The sequence below is a fragment of the Triticum aestivum genome, chromosome 2D (assembly GCF_018294505.1).
Source record: "Triticum aestivum cultivar Chinese Spring chromosome 2D, IWGSC CS RefSeq v2.1, whole genome shotgun sequence".
In the NCBI taxonomy this organism is placed as follows: Eukaryota; Viridiplantae; Streptophyta; class Magnoliopsida; order Poales; family Poaceae; genus Triticum; species Triticum aestivum.
Genome location: NC_057799.1, coordinates 448,224,639 through 448,246,736, shown reverse-complemented (window position 1 = coordinate 448,246,736; position 22,098 = coordinate 448,224,639). Strand labels below are relative to the sequence as shown.

General features: G+C 42.2%; 1 protein-coding gene across 1 annotated transcript; it reads left to right on the top strand.

Annotated features, from left to right (window-relative positions):
- Nucleotides 1–15,038: 15,038 nt before the first annotated feature.
- On the top strand, nt 15,039–20,990 carry LOC123053745 (probable serine incorporator). Its single transcript, XM_044477284.1, has 6 exons — nt 15,039–15,318; nt 17,964–18,203; nt 19,174–19,285; nt 19,365–19,539; nt 20,068–20,308; nt 20,400–20,990. The coding sequence occupies exons 1-6, from the start codon at nt 15,135–15,137 to the stop codon at nt 20,699–20,701; spliced, it is 1,254 nt and encodes a 417-aa protein (XP_044333219.1). The 5' UTR covers nt 15,039–15,134; the 3' UTR covers nt 20,702–20,990.
- The last annotated feature ends 1,108 nt before the right edge of the window (nt 20,991–22,098 follow it).

The window sequence follows — 22,098 nt, the reverse complement described above, 5'->3', positions numbered from 1 at the left end:
TTCACGCAATACATGAGCGTGAGCCATGGACATAGTACTATATGTGGAATAGAATGGTGGTTGTGGAGAAGACAAAAAAGGAGAAGATAGTCTCACATCAACTAAGCGTATCAACAGGCTATGGAGATGCCCATTAATAGATATCAATGTGAGTGAGTAGGGATTGCCATGCAACAGATGCACTAGAGCTATAAGTATATGAAAGCTCAACAAAAGGAACTAAGTGGGTGTGCATCCAACTCGCTTGCTCACGAAGACCTAGGGCATTTTGAGGAAGCCCATCATTGGAATATACAAGCCAAGTTCTACAATGAAAAATTTCCCACTAGTATATGAAAGTGATATCATAGGAGACTCTCTATCATGAAGATCATGGTGCTACTCTGAAGCACAAGTGTGGTAAAAGGATAGTAACATTGTCCCTTCTCTCTTTTTCTCTCATTTTTTTGGCATTTTCTCTTTTTTTATGGCCTTTTTTTATTTAGTCCGGAGTCTCATCCCGACTTGTGGGGGAATCATAGTCTCCATCATCCTTTCCTCACTTGGGACAATGCTCTAAAAAATGATGATCATCACACTTTTATTTACTTACAACTCAACAATTACAACTCAATACTTAGAACAAAATATGACTCTATGTGAATGCCTCCGGCGGTATACCGGGGTATGCAATGAATCAAGAGTGACATGTATGAAAGAATTATGAACGGTGGCTTTGCCACAAATACAATGTCAACTACATGATCATGCAAAGAAATATGACAATGATGGAGCGTGTCATAATAAATTGAACGGTGGTAAGTTGCATGGCAATATATCTCGGAATGGCTATGGAAATGTCATGATAGGTAGGTATGGTGGCTGTTTTGAGGAAGGTATATGGTGGGTGTATGATATCGGCGAAAAGTGTGTGGTATTAGAGAGGCTAGCAATGGTGGAAGGAAGAGAGTGCGTATAATCCATGGACTCAACATTAGTCATAAAGAACTCATATACTTATTGCAAAAATCTACAAGTTATCGAAGCAAAGTATTACGCGCATGCTCCTAGGGGGATAGATTGGTAGGAAAAGACCATCGCTCGTCCCTGACCGCCACTCATAAGGAAGACAATCAATAAATAAATCATGCTCCGACTTCATCACATAACGGTTCACCATACGTGCATGCTACGGGAATCACAAACTTTAACACAAGTATTTCTCAAATTCAAAACTACTCAACTAGGATGACTCTAATATCACCATCTCCATATCTCAAAACAATTATCAAGTATCAACTTCTCATAGTATTCAACACACTCATAAGAAAAAAAATCTAATCTTGAATGCCTATCATAATTAAAGCAAATTACCATGCTGTTTTGTAGGACTCTCAAAATAATCTAAGTGAAGCATGAGAGAACGAAAGTTTCTATAAAACAAATCCACCACCGTGCTCTAAAAGATATAAGTGAAGCACTAGAGCAAAAACTATATAACTCAAAAGATATAAGTGAAGCACATAGAGTATTCTAACAATTTCCGAATCATGTGTGTCTCTCTCAAAAGGTGTGTACAGCAAGGATGATTGTGGAAAACTAACAAATAAAGACTCAAATAATACAAGATGCTCCAAGCAAAACACATATCATGTGGTGAATAAAAATATGGCTCCAAGTAAAGTTACCGATGGAAGTAGATGAAAGAGGGGATGCCTTCCGGGGCATCCCCAAGCTTTGGCTTTTAGGTGTCCTTAGATTATCTTGGGGTGCCATGGGAATCCCCAAGATTAGGCTCTTGCCACTCCTTGTTCCATAATCCATCAAATCTTTTACTCAAAACTTGAAAACTTCACAACACAAAACTCAGCAGAAAATCTCGTGAGCTCCGTTAGCGAAAGAAAACAAAACACCACTTCAAGGTACTGTAATGAACTCATTCTTTATTTATATTGGTGTTAAACCTACTGTATTCCAACTTATCTATGGTTTATAAACTATTTTACTAGCCATAGATTCATCAAAATAAGCAAACAACACACGAAAAACAGAATAGTCTGTAGTAATCTGTAACTAACGCAAACTTCTGGAACTCCAAAAATTCAGCCAAAATAGGAAGACCTAGAAAATTTGCTTATTGATCAGAAGCAATTGGAATAAATATTTTATCAAGTTCTGGTGATTTTTAACAATTATTTTTGTGAACAGAAAGTTTCTGGAATTTTCAGCAAGATCAAATAACTATCATCCAAGAAGATCCTATAGGTTAAACTTGGTACAAACACTAATTAAAACATAAAAACACATCCAACCAGAGGCTAGATCAAATATTTATTCCTAAACAGAAGTAAAAGCAAAAAAAATAAAAATAAAATTGGGTTGCCTCCCAACAAGCGCTATCGTTTAACGCCCCTAGCTAGGCATAATAGCAAGGATAGATCTAGGTATTGCCATCTTTGGTAGGCAATTCTTTAATGAGACATCTATCACCCTTAGGAGTTTCTTTCTCTTTATTAATTATCAAACTTCTAGGCACAAAATCGAAAAACTCATTTGTAGCAAATGGTTCCTTAATGATAGCAAAAAGATTGGGATGAATACTTATAGATTTGAGATCCACAGTTTCCTTACTAGAGGATTCACCCTTATTTTTAGGAAAATACATAAGCTTGGCAATTTTAGTTGGAGGACTTGGAGTATTCTTTACGAAATAAAAAGTGGTTCCCAAATTGGTAATGATACCCTCAAGTTTATCGATTCTAGTGGAATCCTGATTTATTCTTTCATTAACTATGGGTTCCTTCTCCTTAATATTTTTCAAAGTGACTCCTACTTTAGATCCATATTGGGTAATTTGGTTGTGGATCTTTTTATCCAAATTTTCAATTAACTCTACGGTAGCAACTTTATTTTCAATAATTTCAAGTCTTTGCATTACATGCTCCAAAGTTAACATAGTTCCATTAACCAAAAGAGGTGGCGAGCCAAACAAATCTATCATAGCATTATAAGAATCAAAATTATGGCTACCCAAGAAATTCCCTCCGGTAATGGTATCAAGGATATATCTGTACCAAGGAGTAGCGCCTACATAAAAATTGCGGAGAAGAACGGAAGTAGATTGCTTCCTGGTAGATCTATTTTGAGCATTGCAAATTCTATACCAAGCGTCTTTTAGATTTTCTCCCTCTCTTTGATTAAAAGTAAGAACTTCATTCTCAGGAGACAACGGAGAAGATAGGGAACTAGCCATAATGACAAGCAAGCGAAAAAGAGGCGAACGGAAAAGAGAGGGCGAATAAAACGGCAAGGATGAAGTGGGGGAGAGGAAAACGAGAGGCAAATGGCAAATAATGTAATGCGAGGGAGAAGAGTTTGTGATGGGTACTTGGTATGTCTTGACTTGAGCGTAGATCTCCCCGGCAACGGCGCCAGAAATCCTTCTTGCTACCTCTTGAGCACTGCGTTGGTTTTCCCTTGAAGAGGAAAGGGTGATGCAGTAAAGTAGCGTAAGTATTTCCCTCAGTTTTTTAGAACCAAGGCATCAATCCAGTAGGAGACCACGCACGAGTCCCTCGCACCTACACAAACAAACAAGAACCTCGCAACCAACGTGATAAAGGGGTTGTCAATCCCTCAATGGTCACTTACGAGAGTGAGATCTGATAGATATGATAAGATAATATTTTTGGTATTTTTATGCTAAAGATGCAAAGTAAAATAAGAGGCAATAAAATAGCTAAGTGTTGGAAGATTTATATGATGGAAAATAGACCCGGGGGCCATAGGTTTCACTAGTGGCTTCTCTCGAGAGCATAAGTATTACGATGGGTGAACAAATTACTGTTGAGCAATTGACAGAATGAGCATAGTTATGAGAATATCTAGGTATGATCATGTATATAGGCATCACATCCGCGACAAGTAGACCGACTCCTGCCTGCATCTACTACTATTACTCCACACATCGACCGCTATCCAGCATGCATCTAGAGTATTAAGTTCAAAAGAACAGAGTAACGCTTTAAGTAAGATGACATGATGTAGAGGGATAAACTCATGCAATATGATATAAACCCCATCTTGTTATCCTCAATGGCAACAATACAATACGTGCCTTGCTGCCCCTACTGTCACGGGGAAAGGACACTGCAAGATTGAACCCAAAGCTAAGCACTTCTCGCATTGCAAGAAAGATCAATCTAATAGGCCAAACCAAACTGATAATTCGAAGAGACTTGCAAAGATAACCAATCATACATAAAAGAATTCAGAGAAGATTCAAATATTGTTCATAGATAAACTTGATCATAAACCCACAATTCATCGGTCTCAACAAACACACCGCAAAAGAAGATTACATCGAATAGATCTCCACGAGAATCATGGAGAACTTTGTATTGAGATCCAAAGAGAGAGAAGAAGCCATCTAGCTAATAACTATGGACCCGAAGGTCTGAGGTAAACTACTCACACATCATCGGAGGGGCTATGGTGTTGATGTAGAAGCCCTCCGTGATCGATGCCCCCTCCGGCGGAGCTCCGAAAAAGGCCCCAAGATGGGATCTCACGGCTACAGAAGGTTGCGGCGGTGGAATTAGGTTTTTGGCTCCGTATCTAGTAGTTTGGGGGTACGTAGGTATATATATGAGGAAGAAGTACGTCGGTGGAGCAACATGGGGCCCACGAGGGTGGAGGCCGCGCCCAGGGGGGTAGGCGCGCCCCCCTACCTCATGCCTTCTTGGTAGCTTTCCTGACGTAGGGTCCAAGTCCTCTGGATCACGTTCGTTCCGAAAATCACGTTCCCGAAGGTTTCATTCCGTTTGGACTCCGTTTGATATTGTTTTTCTGCGAAACTCTGAAATAGGCAAAAAATAGCAATTCTGGCTGGGCCTCCGGTTAATAGGTTAGTCCCAAAAATAATATAAAAGTGCATAATAAAGCCCATTAATGTCCAAAACAGAATATATAGCATGGAACAATCAAAAATTATAGATACGTTGGAGACGTATCAGGTCCACTCGGTAATGCACATCACTATAAGCCTTGCAAGCATTGTAACTAATGAGTTAGTTGCGGGATGATGTATTACGGAACGAGTAAAGAGACTTGCCGGTAACGAGATTGAACTAGGTATTGAGATACCGACGATCGAATCTCGGACAAGTAACGTACCGATGACAAAGGGAGCAACGTATGTTGTTATGCGGTTTGACCGATAAAGATCTTAGTAGAATATGTAGGAGCCAATATGAGCATCCAGGTTCCGCTATTGGTTATTGACCAAAGACGTGTCTCGGTCATGTCTACATAGTTCTCGAACCCGTAGGGTCCGCACACTTAAAGTTAGATGACGATCGGTATTATGAGTTTTGTGTTTTGATGTACCGAAGGTAGTTCGGAGTCCCGGATATGATCACGGACATGACGAGGAGTCTCGAAATGGTCGAGACATAAAGATAGATATATTGGAAGCCTATATTTGGATATCGGAAATGTTCCGGGTGAAATCGGGATTTTACCGGAGTACCGGGGGTTACCGGAACCCCCCCGGGGAAGTAATGGTCCTATTAGGCCTTAGTGGAGAAGAGAGAGGGCAGCCAGGAGGTGGCGCGCATCCCCCCTTGCCCCAGTCCGAATTGGACAAGGGAAGGGGGCGGCGGCCCCCCTCTCCTTCCTTCTCTCCACCTCCGCCTTCCCCCCTTCTCCTACTCCTACTAGGAAAGGAGGAGTCCTACTCCCGGTGGGAGTAGGACTCCCCCCTTGGCGCGCCCTCCCTGGCCGGCTGCCTCTCCCCCCTTGCTCCTTTATATACGGGGGCAAGGGGGCACCTCTAGACACAACAATTGATCTCTTGATCTCTTAGCCGTGTGCGGTGCCCCCCTCCACCATATTCCACCTCGATCATATCGTAGCGGTGCTTAGGCGAAGCCCTGCGTTGGTAACATCATCATCACCGTCACTACGCCGTCGTGCTGACAGAACTCTCCCTCAAAGCTCGTCGGGATCGGAGTTCGAGGGACGTCATCGAGCTGAACATGTGCTGAACTCGGAGGTGTCGTACGTTCGGTACTCGGATCGGTCGGATCGTGAAGACGTACGACTACATCAACCGCGTTGTGGTAACGCTTCCGTTTTCGGTCTTCGAGGGTACGTGGACACACTCTCCCCCCTCGTTGCTATGCATCACCATGATCCTGTGTGTGCGTAGGAAATTTTTTGAAATTACTACGTTCCCCAATAGTGGTATCAGAGCCTGGTTTTATGCGTAGATGTTTATGCACGAGTAGAACACAAGTGAGTTGTGGGCGATACAAGTCATACTGCTTACCAGCATGTCATACTTTGGTTCAGCGATATTGTTGGATGAAGCGGCCCGGACCGACATTACGCGTACGCTTACGCGAGACTGGTTCTACCGACATGCTTTGCACACAGGTGGCTGGCAGGTGTCAGTTTCTCCGACTTTAGTTGAGCAGAGTGTGGCTACGCCCGGTTCTTGAGAAGGTTAAAACAGCACTAACTTGACGAACTATCGTTGTGGTTTTGATGCGTAGGTAAGAACGGTTCTTGCTCAGCCCATAGCAGCCACGTAAAACTTGCAACAACAAAGTAGAGGACGTCTAACTTGTTTTTGCAGGCCATGTTGTGATGTGATATGGTCAAGGCATGATGCTAAATTTTATTGTATGAGATGATCATGTTTTGTAACCGAGTTATCGGCAACTGGCAGGAGCCATATGGTTGTCGCTTTATTGTATGCAATGCAATCGCCCTGTAATGCTTTACTTTATCACTAAGCGGTAGCGATAATCGTAGAAGCATAAGTTGGCGACACGGCAACGATGCTACGATGGAGATCAAGGTGTCGCGCCGGTGACGATGGTGATCATGACGGTGCTTTGGAGATGGAGATCACAAGCACAAGAAGAAGATGGCCATATCATATCACTTATATTGATTGCACGTGATTTTATCTTTTATGCATCTTATCTTGCTTTGATTCACGGTAGCATTATAAGATGATCTCTCGCTAAATTATCAAGGTATAAGTGTTCTCCCTGAGTATGCACCGTTGCGAAAGTTCTTCATGCTGAGACACCACGTGATGATCGGGTGTGATAGGCTCTACGTTCAAATACAACGGGTGCAAAACAGTTGCACACGCGGAATACTCAGGTTAAACTTGACGAGCCTAGCATATAACAGATATGGCCTCGGAACATTGAGACCGAAAGGTCGAGCGTGAATCATATAGTAGATATGATCAACATAGTGATGTTAACCACTGAAAACTACTCCATTTCACATGATGATCGGTTATGGTTTAGTTGATTTGCATCACGTGATCACTTAGATGATTAGAGGGATGTCTATCTAAGTGGGAGTTCTTAAGTAATATGATTAATTGAACTTAAATTTATCATGAACTTAGTACCTGATAGTATTTTGCTTGTCTATGTTGATTGTAGATAGATGGCCCGTGCTGTTGTTCCGTTGAATTTTAATGCGTTCCTTGAGAAAGCAGAGTTGAAACATGATGGTAGCAATTACACGGACTGGGTCCGTAACTTGAGGATTATCCTCATTGCTGCACAGAAGAATTACGTCCTGGAAGCACCGCAGGGTGCCAGGCCTGCTGCAGATGCAACAGACGACGTTAAGAACGTCTGGCAGAGCAAAGCTGATGACTACTCAATAGTTCAGTGTGCCATGCTTTACGGCTTAGAACCGGGACTTCAACGACGTTTTGAACGTCATGGAGCATATGAGATGTTCCAGGAGTTGAAGTTAATATTTCAAGCAAATGCCCGGATTGAGAGATATGAAGTCTCCAATAAGTTCTACCGCCGCAAGATGGAGGAGAATAGTTCTAGCAGTGAGCATATACTCAAAATGTGTGGGTATAACAATCACTTGATTCAACTGGGAGTTAATCTTCCGGATGATAGTGTCATTGACAGAATTCTTCAATCACTACCACCAAGCTACAAGAGCTTCATGATGAACTATAATATGCAAGGGATGGATAAGACAATTCCTGAGCTCTTCGCAATGCTAAAGGCTGCGGAGGTAGAAATCAAGAAGGAGCATCGAGTGTTGATGGTCAATAAGACCACCAGTTTCAAGAAAAAGGGTAAAGGGAAGAAGAAGGGGAACTTCAAGAAGAACAGCAAACAAGTTGCTGCTCAAGAGAAGAAACCCAAGTCTGGACCTAAGCCTGAGACTGAGTGCTTCTACTGCAAGCAGACTGGACACTGGAAGCGGAACTGCCCCAAGTATTTGGCGGATAAGAAGGATGGCAAGGTGAACAAAGGTATATGTGATATACATGTTATTGATGTGTACCTTACTAGAGTTCGCAGTAGCACCTGGGTATTTGATACTGGTTCTTTTGCTAATATTTGCAACTCGAAACAGGGACTACGGATTAAGCGAAGACTGGCTAAGGACGAGGTGACGATGCGCGCGGGAAATGGTTCCAAAGTCGATGTGATCGCCGTCGGCATGCTACCTCTACATCTACCTTCGAGATTAGTTTTAGACCTAAATAATTGTTATTTGGTGGCAGCGTTAAGCATGAACATTATATTTGGATCTTGTTTAATGCGAGATGGTTATTCATTTAAATCTGAGAATAACGGTTGTTCTATTTATATGAGTAATATCATTTATGGTCATGCACCCTTGAAGAGTGGTCTATTTTTGTTGAATCTCGAAAGTAGTGATACACATAATCATAATGTTGAAGCCAAAAGATGCAGAGTTGATAATGATAGTGCAACTTATTTGTGGCACTGTCGTTCGGGTCATATTGGTGTAAAGCGCATGAAGAAACTCCATACTGATGGACTTTTGGAATCACTTGGTACTTGCGAACCATGCCTTATGGGCAAGATGACTAAAACGCCGTTCTCCGGAACTATGGAGCGAGCAACTGATTTGTTGGAGATCATACATACTGATGTATGTGGTCCAATGAATGTTGAGGCTCGCGACGGGTATCGTTATTTTCTCACCTTCACAGATGATTTGAGCAGATATGGGTATATTTACTTAATGAAACATAAGTCTGAAACATTTGAAAAGTTCAAAGAATTTCAGAGTGAATTGGAAAATCATCGTACAAGAAAATAAAGTTTCTACGATCTGATCGTGGAGGAGAATATTTGAGTTACGAGTTTGGTCAACATTTGAAACAATGCGGAATAGTTTCGCAACTCACGCCACCCGGAACACCACATCGTAATGGTGTGTCCGAACGTTGTAATCGTACTTTACTAGATATGGTGCGATCTATGATGTCTCTTACTGATTTACCGCTATCGTTTTGGGGTTATGCTTTAGAGACGGCTGCATTGACGTTAAATAGGGCACCATCGAAATCCGTTGAGACGACGCCTTATGAATTGTGGTTTGGCAAGAAACCAAAGTTGTCGTTTCTTAAAGTTTGGGGCTGCGATGCTTATGTGAAAAAGCTTCAACCTGATAAGCTCGAACCCAAATCGGAGAAATGTGTCTTCATAGGATACGCAAAGGAAACTGTTGGGTACACCTTCTATCACAGATCCGAAGGCAAGACATTCGTTGCCAAGAATGGATCCTTTCTAGAGAAGGAGTTTCTCTCGAAAGAAGTGAGTGGGAGGAAAGTAGAACTTGATGAGGTAACTGTACCTGCTCCCTTATTGGAAAATAGTTCATCATAGAAACCGGTTCCTATGACACCTACACCAATTAGTGAGGAAGCTAATGATATCGATCATGAAACTTCAGATCAAGTTACTACTGAACCTCGTAGGTCAACCAGAGTAAGATCCGCACCAGAGTGGTACGGTAATCCTATTCTGGAGGTCATGTTACTTGACCAAGGTGAACCTACGAACTATGAAGAAGCGATGGTGAGCCCAGATTCCGCAAAATGGCTTGAGGCCATGAAATCTGAGATGGGATCCATGTATGAGAACAAAGTGTGGACTTTGGTTGACTTGCCCGATGATCGGCAAGCCATTGAGAATAAATGGATCTTCAAGAAGAAGACTGACATTGACGGTAATGTTACTATCTATAAAGCTCGACTTGTTGCAAAAGGTTTTCGACAAGTTCAAGGGATTGACTACGATGAGACTTTCTCACCCGTAGCGATGCTTAAGTCTGTCCGAATCATGCTAGCAATTGCTGCATTTTATGATTATGAAATTTGGCAAATGGATGTCAAAACTGCATTCCTGAATGGATTTCTGGAAGAAGAGTTGTATATGATGCAACCAGAAGGTTTTGTCGATCCAAAGGGAGCTAACAAAGTGTGCAAGCTCCGGGGATCCATTTATGGACTGGTGCAAGCCTCTCGGAGTTGGAATAAACGTTTTGATAGTGTGATCAAAGCATATGGTTTTATACAGACTTTTGGAGAAGCCTGTATTTACAAGAAAGTGAGTGGGAGCTATGTAGCATTTCTGATATTATATGTGGATGACATATTACTGTTTGGAAATGATATATAATTTCTGGATAGCATAAAAGGATACTTGAATAAAAGTTTTTCAATGAAAGACCTCGGTGAACTTGCTTACATATTAGGCATCAAGATCTATAGAGATAGATCAAGACGCTTGATAGGACTTTCACAAAGCACATACCTTGACAAAGTTTTGAAGAAGTTCAAAATGGATCAAGCAAAGAAAGGGTTCTTGCCTGTGTTACAAGGTGTGAAGTTGAGTCAAACTCAATGCCCGACCACTGTAGAAGATAGAGAGAAAATGAAAGATGTTCCCTATGCTTCAGCCATAGGCTCTATCTTGTATGCAATGCTGTGTACCAGACCTGATGTGTGTCTTGCTATTAGCCTAGTAGGTAGGTACCAAAGTAATCCAGGAGTGGATCACTGGACAGCGGTCAAGAACATCCTGAAATACCTGAAAAGGACTAAGGATATGTTTCTCGTTTATGGAGGTGACAAAGAGCTAGTCGTAAATGGTTACGTCGATGCAAGCTTTGACACTGAACCGGACGATTCTAAATCGCAAACCGGATACGTGTTTACATTGAACGGCGGAGCTGTCAATTGGTGCAGTTCTAAACAAAGCGTCGTGGCGGGATCTAGTGTGAAGCGGAGTACATAGCTGCTTCAGAAGCAGCAAATGAAGGAGTCTGGATGAAGGAGTTCATATCCGATCTAGGTGTCATACCTAGTGCATCGGGTCCAATGAAAATCTTTTGTGACAATACTGGTGCAATTGCCTTGGCAAAGGAATCCAGATTTCACAAGAGGACCAAGCACATCAAGAGACGCTTCAATTCCATCCGGGACCAAGTCCAGGTGGGAGACATAGAGATTTGCAAGATACATACGGATCTGAATGTTGCAGACCCGTTGACTAAGCCTCTCTCACGAGCAAAACATGATCAGCACCAAAACTCCATGGGTGTTAGAATCATTACTGTGTAATCTAGATTATTGACTCTAGTGCAAGTGGGAGACTGAAGGAAATATGCCCTAGAGGAAATAATAAAGTTATTAGTTATTTCCTCATATCATGATAAATGTTTATTATTCATGCTAGAATTGTATTAACCGGAAACATAATACATGTGTGAATACATAGACAAACATAGTGTCACTAGTATGCCTCTACTTGACTAGCTCGTTGATCAAAGATGACTATGTTTCCTAGCCATAGACATGAGTTGTCATTTGATTAACGGGATCACATCATTAGGAGAATGATGTGATTGACTTGACCCATTCCGTTAGCTTAGCACTTGATCATTTAGTATGTTGCTATTGCTTTCTTCATGACTTATACATGTTCCTATGACTATGAGATTATGCAACTCCCGTTTACTGGAGGAACACTTTGTTTTCTACCAAACGTCACAACGTAACTGGGTGATTATAAAGGTGCTCTACAGGCCTCTCCAAAGGTACTTGTTGGGTTGGCGTATTTCAAGATTAGGATTTGTCACTCCGATTGTCAGAGAGGTATCTCTGGGCCCACTCGGTAATGCACATCACTATAAGCCTTGCAAGCATTGTAATTAATGAGTTAGTTGCGGGATGATGTATTACGGAACGAGTAAAGAGACTTGCCGGTAACGAGATTGAACTAGGTATTGAGATACCGACGATCGAATCTCGGGCAAGTAACATACCGATGACAAAGGGAGCAACGTATGTTGTTATGCGGTTTGACCGATAAAGATCTTCGTAGAATATGTAGGAGCCAATATGAGCATCCAGGTTCCGCTATTGGTTATTGACCAGAGACGTGTCTCGGTCATGTCTACATAGTTCTCGAACCCGTAGGGTCCGCACGATTAAAGTTAGATGATGATCGGTATTATGAGTTTTGTGTTTTGATGTACCGAAGGTAGTTCGGAGTCCCGGATATGATCACGGACATGACGAGGAGTCTCGAAATGGTCGAGACATAAAGATTGATATATTGGAAGCCTATATTTGGATATCGGAAATGTTCCGGGTGAAATCGGGATTTTACCGGAGTACCGGGGATTACCGGAACCCCCCCCCCCCCGGGGGGAAGTAATGGGCCTATTGGGCCTTAGTGGAGAAGAGAGAGGGCAGCCAGGAGGTGGCACACGGCCCCCCTTGTCCCAGTCCGAATTGGACAAGGGAAGGGGGCGGCGGCCCCCCTCTCCTTCCTTCTCTCCACCTCCGCCTTCCCCCCTTCTCCTACTCCTACTAGGAAAGGAGGAGTCCTACTCCCGGTGGGAGTAGGACTCCCGCCTTGGCGCGCCCTCCCTGGCCGGCCGCCTCTCCCCCCTTGCTCCTTTATATACGGGGCAGGGGGGCACCTCTAGACACAACAATTGATCTCTTGATCTCTTAGCCGTGTGCGGTGTCCCCCTCCACCATATTCCACCTCGATCATATCGTAGCGGTGCTTAGGCGAAGCCCTGCGTCGGTAACATCATCATCACCGTCACCATGCCGTCGTGCTGACGGAACTCTCCCTCAAAGCTCGCCTGGATTGGAGTTCGAGGGACGTCATCGAGCTGAACGTGTGCTGAACTCGGAGGTGCCGTACGTTCGGTACTCAGATCGGTCGGATCGTGAAGACGTACGACTACATCAACCGCGTTGTGCTAACGCTTCCGCTTTCGGTCTACGAGGGTACGTGGACACACTCTCCCCTCTCGTTGCTATGCATCACCATGATCCTGTGTGTGCGTAGGAATTTTTTTGAAATTACTATGTTCCCCAACATGTCGCTGTTGAGGGAAACGAGAAAGACTGCCGTCCATAAGGCTGCGGGATAATCGCGTAGTTGTTAATGCTTTAGCTTTACCCTCATGATCAGTAATTACCTCGTCAGGGACAATGATAGAAGGAATGAAAATCTTCGCACGAGAACTGTTGGCCACGACAATAAATAGCTTTGTGTTAGCATCTCTAGCTTGTAACCATCGGATCCGTGAACGATGTCTGGCAATCATGTACTCGAGGGAGGGAAGCCCCAAGATTGTGTGCTTGAGAGTTTGTCACAACCACAACACCAAATCTGAAAGGATTCACGTCTTCTAGGCAACATCAAAACTAAAAATCACCGCATTTGTGATGGCAATCTATAGCTTGACATTCCCAACCTTTATCGAGTTACTTTACCATCTACCGTAGCTCATGAACTTGTTCGGCCATGAAATGGTTCTCAACCATTCTACAACCATTGAACTGCTCTATAGCATACAGTTCACCACTAACATCGGTGGAGCCAAACTTGGATTCAAGTTCATCCCATAGTTCTTTGGCATTTTGCATATGTAGATATGCATCAATAAAATCTATCACCAACCCACTTATGATGGCACCCGCAAAGATTGCAGTGGCCTAAGAGAACCCCCTGTCTTGTTCAGGAATAAGCGATCCACTCGGAGTGCCATCCGAAACACAGTACGTGTTCATAGTGATGAGCCATAGGATGATTCTCGTTTGCCATCTCTTGAAGTGAGTACCCGTAATCGGGCTCGGTTTCAGAGCAACAGAGCCAGTCAGCGAAAAATGCCTAAGGTTTTTGGATTGTTGGGAGATTAGACAGTTTTTGCGAAACTTGATCCAGATTAGCATCATCACAAGATTACGAGCATGGCAAATCACATACGACGGACTAGGAACATCTAGCACATACACATGTGGACCAAAGGCACATGTCAACGAAGAGAAGTTCAGAGCATGAGTTCACCAGAAACTCCGGTGCAACAACATCTTCAACGATGGTGGTGAAGACAAGTTGATCGTCCGCCATAAAGGAAATAGTGGAAGCAAATAGACATAAGTCAAGGAAAGTAGTAACTTGAGTGAGTAGTCACACCGCAACACTCCCCGAAAACCTTATTGCCCCTTAACTGTGCAGATTCTTTAGGGACACACTTTCGGAGGCATGCTCTCCTGGACGACTGTGCACATAGCTATCCTGGGGTTAATGGAGAAGCAACTCAACACTAGAAACTCGGTCTCTCTCTCTCTCTCTCTCTCTGTGTATGTGTGTTTTCTGTTTTCTGTTATATGTTTTGTGTAGCCTCTCTCTCCGCTGTATCCTCTACATAGAGGGACCGCGTGGGAGAGTGAAGAGATGCAACTAACATGTGATGGAAGAACTCTTTGAAAGCAACAAACGTGTCCACGATGAGCTCGAATATTGGCACGTAAACCTAGAGCAAGGCAGTGCCCTATCATGCAATAATTTTGTTCTTCCAGCAAAGGTGCATGACATTAACCCGAACCCGATCTTATCCTCGGTGATTCTTCTCCTCAAATAACAGCACAATACAATAAATACAAACACGCCATCGAGGGCCTATGAGATTTTAAAATTTTAATAACTAGATCGAGCCCCATAAAATCTAACAGGCTGAAGGGAGCAAAGTATAAGAATTGCATGATGCAGGTAATTACCTTACCTTGCAACTGCAATGGCAGATTTGTAAGGGGCGGCAGGAAAAGGCAAAGAAGCACGTCTCTGCTGCGCGTGAGGTGGAATTTTCTGATAAGCACCTTTGACAGAATATACCATGCTTATAAGCCTAACCAAAACATGCGAGCTAACCGACACTTCACAGGAAGGGGAGAGCGGTCAGCCGGGCCACCTGCCAGCAAAGAGGGGAACTCTTTTCACAGAACGAACAAAGGAGAAAGGGGGATGTGGTGCGCGTCGTGCCTGGCGTCCGCCTGCGCGGGCTGCGCCTGCAACCTCTGCTCGTCGGCGGCGGCGTCCGTCACTCGCCGCTCGGCCCGCCTCGCCTACTGCGGCCTTTTCGCGGCCTCCCTCATCCTCTCCTTCCTCCTCCGCCAGTTCGCCGCGCCTCTCCTCCAGCACATCCCATGTATTGTTTCCTTACTTTTCGTTCTTTCAATCGCTGATGAGACCACCCTTGTTGCGATTAGTACCCTGGTATATCTGTGGCACTCGGTAGTTGCAGCACCGGTTGCGAGATCGTGCTGAAATTTTGGAGGGTTTGGTTGCTTACTGTGGCATTTTGGTATACCTACGATTTTTTTTTTTGAGAAACGGGATACCTACGAATTAGTGCTCTGATTTATCCATTTTGCGTTCCTCAGCATGCACATGTGTGAACGGTATTATGAAATTAGAGGAAATTTGGGATATCGATGTCTATAAAGTTAGTGATACTGTCCCTGCTTGCAAAATTGCATAAAATTAGAAAGTAAAGTTACTCCTCCTGCAAACTGTGGACCTGTGGTTCCAGTATGGTGATGATATTGCTTTTATAATTATTATTTTGATGAAGAAGGATGAAAGTTGACATGTGAAAGTTGTGTTTGTTAGTTCTTGGTATTCTATTCACTTCTATATAACAAATTCATAACTACTCCCTCCGTCCCAAAATAAGTGTCGCTGATGCAGTACAACTTTAGTACAAAGTTGTACTAAATCGGCGACACTTATTTTGGAACAGAGGGAGTATTAACTAGTGCATGGTGTCTGTCGTTGCCAGATAAAGAAAGAGGTCCACTTATATATGCTTTTAGCGTAAAATCATATCCAAGGTTTTCACTGTCACTTCTGAGCATTTTTCAAAAATAGTCAAACATCATTCTAGTTCATTATTCGTACTCTTGTGTTATGCTTATGTGTGTGCAATGGAAGCTTAAGCGTAACATGACTAAGATTCAGCATGATAATTTGTAGGAATCATGTTTCAGTGTTTTTCCTAATCATAAAGCTTGAGAAAGCTATGTGTCAACATGATGTTTTTTCTTTTGTTTCCAGACAAGGAAACGTGTCCACTTGTAGATGCTTTTATAGAACATTGAAGGAATTCTCAGTGTCTACTTGGACAGGAGAAAGCCAAAAACTGTCATGTTTCTAGTTAATTATTCATTATGCCTGTTTTGTGTTTATCTTTGTGCTGCGGACTCTTAGGCTTAGATGGATAGCTATAAACAAGCCATGCAGCAACGTGTTGAAGAATTATGGTAGTAGAATCATGTAGTAATGGCCCTCTTCACTACAATGTGAAGATCATAGTTGATTTACAAATTTTTAAAGTGTTTACAGATGATTTAGGGAACTTAAGATTGCATAGGATTTGTATTATGTGTATGTAATGCTGGTAAACACCATCTTGCAGTCTTGTATCCACCACCCAGAATTCACGTTTCTACGTGCATATGGTATTCCACCCGTTTTACAGTTATGTACTCCCTCCGACTCCAAAAAGTAGGCATGGTTTGACTGTCTAATTCGTGCTTTGACCATCAATTAGGCAAACCATGCAACCAACCAGTTTGCAGATTTATGTTCATGTAAATTATAAGTTTATGTGATCAGTTGGTAAATCATACCTGTGTAGTATTACACTGAAAAGGTCCAATGTGTGCTGTGTCCGTCCATTAAACGCCCAAGGTCGAAACCATCTTAGATCTGTTCAAAATTCTATGTTCTATTACCGAGCGTAATCCCTTGTATGTTCCAACTTATGTATACCATTGGCAGCCAAAGTTCTTGATGTTTGTTGTTTATTCATTTGCTGGGGTACCCTGAACCTCGTTGTTATGATGCCCTTGTTATGTAGGTGTTTTGGGGCTAAACCTACTGGTGCAGGCCTAGCAGCAGCGTTCGCACCCCATGTGGCAGTTGGCTAGACCAACTAGTCAGTGCTTAATTCTAATAACCAGATTAGTTAGGAAACAATTCAGGAGAGGCCCTGATACTATGTATCAGTTTAGCAATGTATTCTCTAGTCGTCAGGTTAATATTCTACTTCAAATTGTATTCTAGGATGACTGTTTACTACTCCCTCCGTCCCAAAATAAGTGTCTCAACCTTAGTACAACTTTGTACTAAAGTTAGTACAAAGTTGAGACACTTATTTTGGGACGGAGGGAGTATAAAAATAGGGGCAACGTGTACTAGGAAATCATCAAGAAATAAACAGATTAGCCTCCCCTGTAAAACAAAAACAGATTAGTTCCCAAATTCCAAGTTGTTCGGAGCATTGTACAACGGCTGGAAATAGCCCCTCTGTGCGCACAATGTGGAACATCTCTATTTGGCAAGGGAAACGTGTGACGAAGGATCTGTACACTTGGTAAATGGAGTAGTTCACTTGGTGCATAGGAAAGATATGCAGTCACAAACGTGTAAATGGTTACATTGGATATGTATAATGAAGCAAACTATGGTGGGATCCATGGGTTGCTGCATACAAGGGCTACAAGAAGTATAACAGAAAGGGATCATTGAGACATTAGTTTCAAGATCATATAAGCGCACTAATACGTAAGACACGGATTTTGTGGATCTAGAGCATCTTGCCCATCATCTAATTGGAGGGGAACTTAGGCCCTAATTGTGCTTAAATCCATTAGTTGGCCAAATCAATCCTCATAACTGATGTTTCCTTCTGCAGAGTGTTTGTGCTATTTGAATGTCAGCACTCATCAACCTGTTGTAAACCTGTTTATTGAGTAAAATTTTATTGTCTTGTGAATTTGGTATTTGCAGGGATAAATACGTTTGATGATACACCACCAGAAGAATGGTTTCAAATGAATGCTGTTCTTCGTCTCAGCTTGGGCAATTTCTTGTTTTTTGTAATATTTGCTCTCACGATGATTGGTGTCAAAGACCAGAATGATCGGCGAGACGCATGGCACCATGGTGGCTGGATTGCAAAGTTTGCTATCTGGGTCGTTCTTGTTGTTCTTATGTTCTTTGTCCCGAACATTGTAATTAGTATTTATGGTAAGCTGTTTTTTTGCTGTTCATATCATATGTTGTTAAGTTTATTGCATAGCAATCTTGATCATATTTATGCTTTTGCCCCTTTTTTCTGTTGATATGTGTGTTTACCCTTGGTTGGTTGGGGGCGTGCTCTAGAGACCAATAACTAATTTCGACTTAGCAACAATATACTTTGAACTTTAGAGTCTACACATGATGAAGATTCTATCATGGATGATGATTCAGTAATCTTATCAAGCTTTGGCAACTGCAAGTTTCATCCATGAATTGTAAATCTGAGGGTATAAACATATTGTAATTAGAGATTTTGTTTATTACGTAGTTGTTACCATAGACTGGGGATCTTCGTAGGCTGTGGACCACTGAAAATTCTATGGGCTGTAACTGCCCTCTTAATGGCCTTACAGGTGACTCTGGGTGAAATAGGTTAAATTTTCATTTCAGAAACCAGCTCACATATGCTATTGGGATAACTTCGCCTCGGATAGCAAGACTGTAACTCAAATGGTATTTGGTTCTTTAGTCCTCTAACCATGTGACTTCAACCATACAATCAAAGAGTTTTCCTAAAAGTCCATGGGTGTGGGACAAGCTAATGTGCACTTATGTTAACATGCCCTGCATCCTGTAATTCTTGAAGAACTTTCTTATTACACAGGTTTGGAGGAACTAGGGGCATATCATATCACATGCAGATCTCTAAAATTCTTCTTTTCGGTTTGATAATTTGACCACTGACTGAATTTGATAGACTTCATATAGACAAGACCACATTGAGGACTGCCACCTCTTTTTGTCTGTGTGTGTGTGGTGGGGGGGGGGGGGGATGCGTATTGCCGAAATCAAAGAGGTTTTGAAGATTGCAACAGCTAATTGAAATTTTGTGGTATATACACAGTATATTTCCAGATCCCTGATGAATTGGTTACATATACCATGTTTCTTGAGGTTCTGGTATTTGTCATTGCAGAGATATTGTCAAAGTTTGGATCTGGCTTGTTCCTTCTGGTACAAGTCGTGATGCTTTTAGACTTCACAAATAATTGGAATGACTCTTGGGTTGAGAAGGATGAGCAAAAGTGGTGAGTACCAGCTAGTATTGCTTGAACCCAAGCTTGTGTTGTTCCTATCACTTATTCTGTCATCTTATGCAATGTTCAGGGAAATAGCTTTGCTGGTGGTGACTGTGATTTGCTATCTCGCCACGTTTGCCTTCTCCGGTGTGCTCTTCATGTGGTTCAATCCCTCTGATCATGATTGTGGTCTCAATGTGTTCTTTATTGTCTTGACAATGATTCTTGCTTTTGCATTTGCAATAATTGCTTTGCACCCCCAGGTGACATACCGTTTTCACCCACTTCAGTATATGTACCTTTCCCTCTGGACATAACATAACCGACTGGTGGAGTTCAGGATGAAAATTAGGGGAGGGTTGTTGATGCATAAATTGGTCCATTTAGGTGTGGCCAGTTTGAAGCTTAATAACTAACATATAAATACTAGTCAATGAAATTGCACAAGTAGTTTAGAAATCATTGTTGCTTGATATTTTCTCGTGGTTTGGAAATCTTCATTCTGTAGTACAAGAAAATGAAACTGAATTTTGTTGTTTCATGTTTATGCCATCGGCATGCATCTAGACATCATTCTTTTGTGTATGTTAGCAAGGCGGACTAAAAAAAGGGGGATGGTAACACCTCTGAAAATGTCTTGTAATTCTCCCATTGAACACAAAATGTGCTTCCTACTGTATGTTTGCTATCCACATTTGACCCAGAGCTAGTGTCACATATTCAGTTTAGTGTTCGTACTTGAAGAAATAACATGATTTCCTGTTCATATGTGATATTGTTTCTTTGTCCAGGTCAATGGGAGCGTTATGCCTGCTTCGGTCATTTCTGTTTACTGTGCATACCTGTGTTACACTAGTCTGTCAAGTGAACCATATGACTATGCGTGCAACGGGCTTCACATGCACTCTAAGCAGGTCTCAATGAGCGCTCTTGTCCTTGGGATGCTCACCACCGTGCTCTCTGTAGTCTACTCTGCCGTTCGCGCTGGATCTTCCACCACTTTCCTTTCGCCGCCGTCGTCTCCTAGATCTGGTAAGAATGTAATACCAGCAGTACGTGAAATACATACTCCCCTCGTGCTTGTCCTACATTTTAAACTCATGCTGATCGACGATGCAATCAGGTGCGAGGAACCCTTTGCTTGCTGACTCCAATGTGGAGGAGGGGAAGGGCAGCAGCGAGGGAAGTGAGCCGCGTCCCGTGAGCTATTCTTACACCTTCTTCCACCTTATATTCGCCCTCGCGAGCATGTACTCGGCCATGCTTCTGACGGGCTGGACGAGCGCCACTTCAGAGAGGTCGGAGCTGATGGATGTCGGATGGACGACCGTCTGGGTGCGCATCTGCACCGAGTGGTCCACCGCAGCGCTGTACATCTGGACCCTTGTTGCTCCGCTGCTCTTTCCTGACCGGGACTTCTCATGAGCATGTTTGTGTACCATTCTGAGCATGTCCGTTGCATTCATACAGAGATTGGTGTGCTTTGAACGAGCTAGCAGAATAGTATCTATGTATATATGTCCAACATGCTTGTTGGCCTGTTGCCCTTAAAAGTGGAGTACCTAGGTTGTAATTGTGAAACCAGTCCAGTAGTAGCTATGCATGTATGTAGGTAATACTTTGAAGTTAGCATTGGTCGCTGACTCAACTGTCATGATGTATGCAATGGGGATATCATCTGAACTAGAAGGGTTAGGCGCGCTTTGCCGCACCATTGTTGTTGGTGGGTTTTATCAAAAAATAATCACCCTGTTTCAAAATATAAGGTGTATTAATTTTTTGAAAAAGTCAAATCTTTTAAATCTGACCAAATTCATAGAGAAATATATCAAAATCCACAATATCAAATCGGTATTTTTGAATTCATTATGAAATGAATTTCCATTTTTTTAATATTGTGGATGTTGATATTTTTTCTCTGAACTTGGTCAAAGTTAAAGAAATATGGTTTTCTACAAAAGTAATACCCCTTATATTTTGGAACTGATGGAATATTTAGTTTGCTGGGTGGGGAGATGATAGAGTGTGTTTTATTTTTATTTATAATATAGTGATTTGGTGGGTCTTTCGTGGTGGGATTTTGTGTTATTCGCTAACCAAACTTTATTTATATTCGCTAACCAAACTTTATTTATGTGAGAAATTTTTGTGTCGGTGGTTGCATGTACTACTATATTGGCGCGACAATATCACATGGTGGGTTTTTTTTTGGATGGTGGGAGGGTGTGCAGGATTGATTTGTTTTATAAGCTGATTGCTGCTGATTGATTTGAAAAATTGTTGGCCGGGTCAAAATCATAAACCAAAATCAAAATTAAATACCTCAAGAATGAAACTGCTTCAGAATTCAGGAACATAGTAAATTAAAAGAATAATTGGAAGAGCTTGAGAAAGTATTGACCTGGTCAAACTCGGTTGACCAAATTCTAAATTGAATACTTTAATTAATTGTGAAACCATAAAAATTAGGAAGCATAGTGTATGGTATAAAAGAATTTTTTTGTTCGAAACGGAGGCAAAAGATTTACTTCATCCATTAATTAAGAAGAAGTTTAGAATTGCTTTTACATAAAAAAAAGCTAAGATAAGATACATAGATTCTACTCTCGCGGCATGATGTTTCCCATGTGCTTCGTGTCGGCGGTGATCCAAAGCCGGGAGCGTCGATTTTTGTTGGAACACCCTAGCATTTCGCTCACGCCAAATAGTCCAGCAAGACATCATGGTGAGGGTTGTCATTGCCTTCCGGTTTGCCACGTTCTTCTCGGACATGTTGATCCACCAATCCTTGATGGAGCACTCGTCATTCCAACGAGAAGTGT

What these genes read in the sequence shown, in the direction of transcription:
- LOC123053745 (XM_044477284.1), top strand. Translation starts at nt 15,135, where the DNA reads ATGTGGTGCGCGTCGTGCCTGGCGTCCGCCTGCGCGGGCTGCGCCTGC. An exon ending in TCTCCTCCAGCACATCCCAT is followed by an intron (nt 15,319 to 17,963) that starts GTATTGTTTCCT and finishes TGGTATTTGCAG; the next exon opens with GGATAAATACGTTTGATGAT. An exon ending in GCCGTCGTCTCCTAGATCTG is followed by an intron (nt 20,309 to 20,399) that starts GTAAGAATGTAA and finishes CGATGCAATCAG; the next exon opens with GTGCGAGGAACCCTTTGCTT.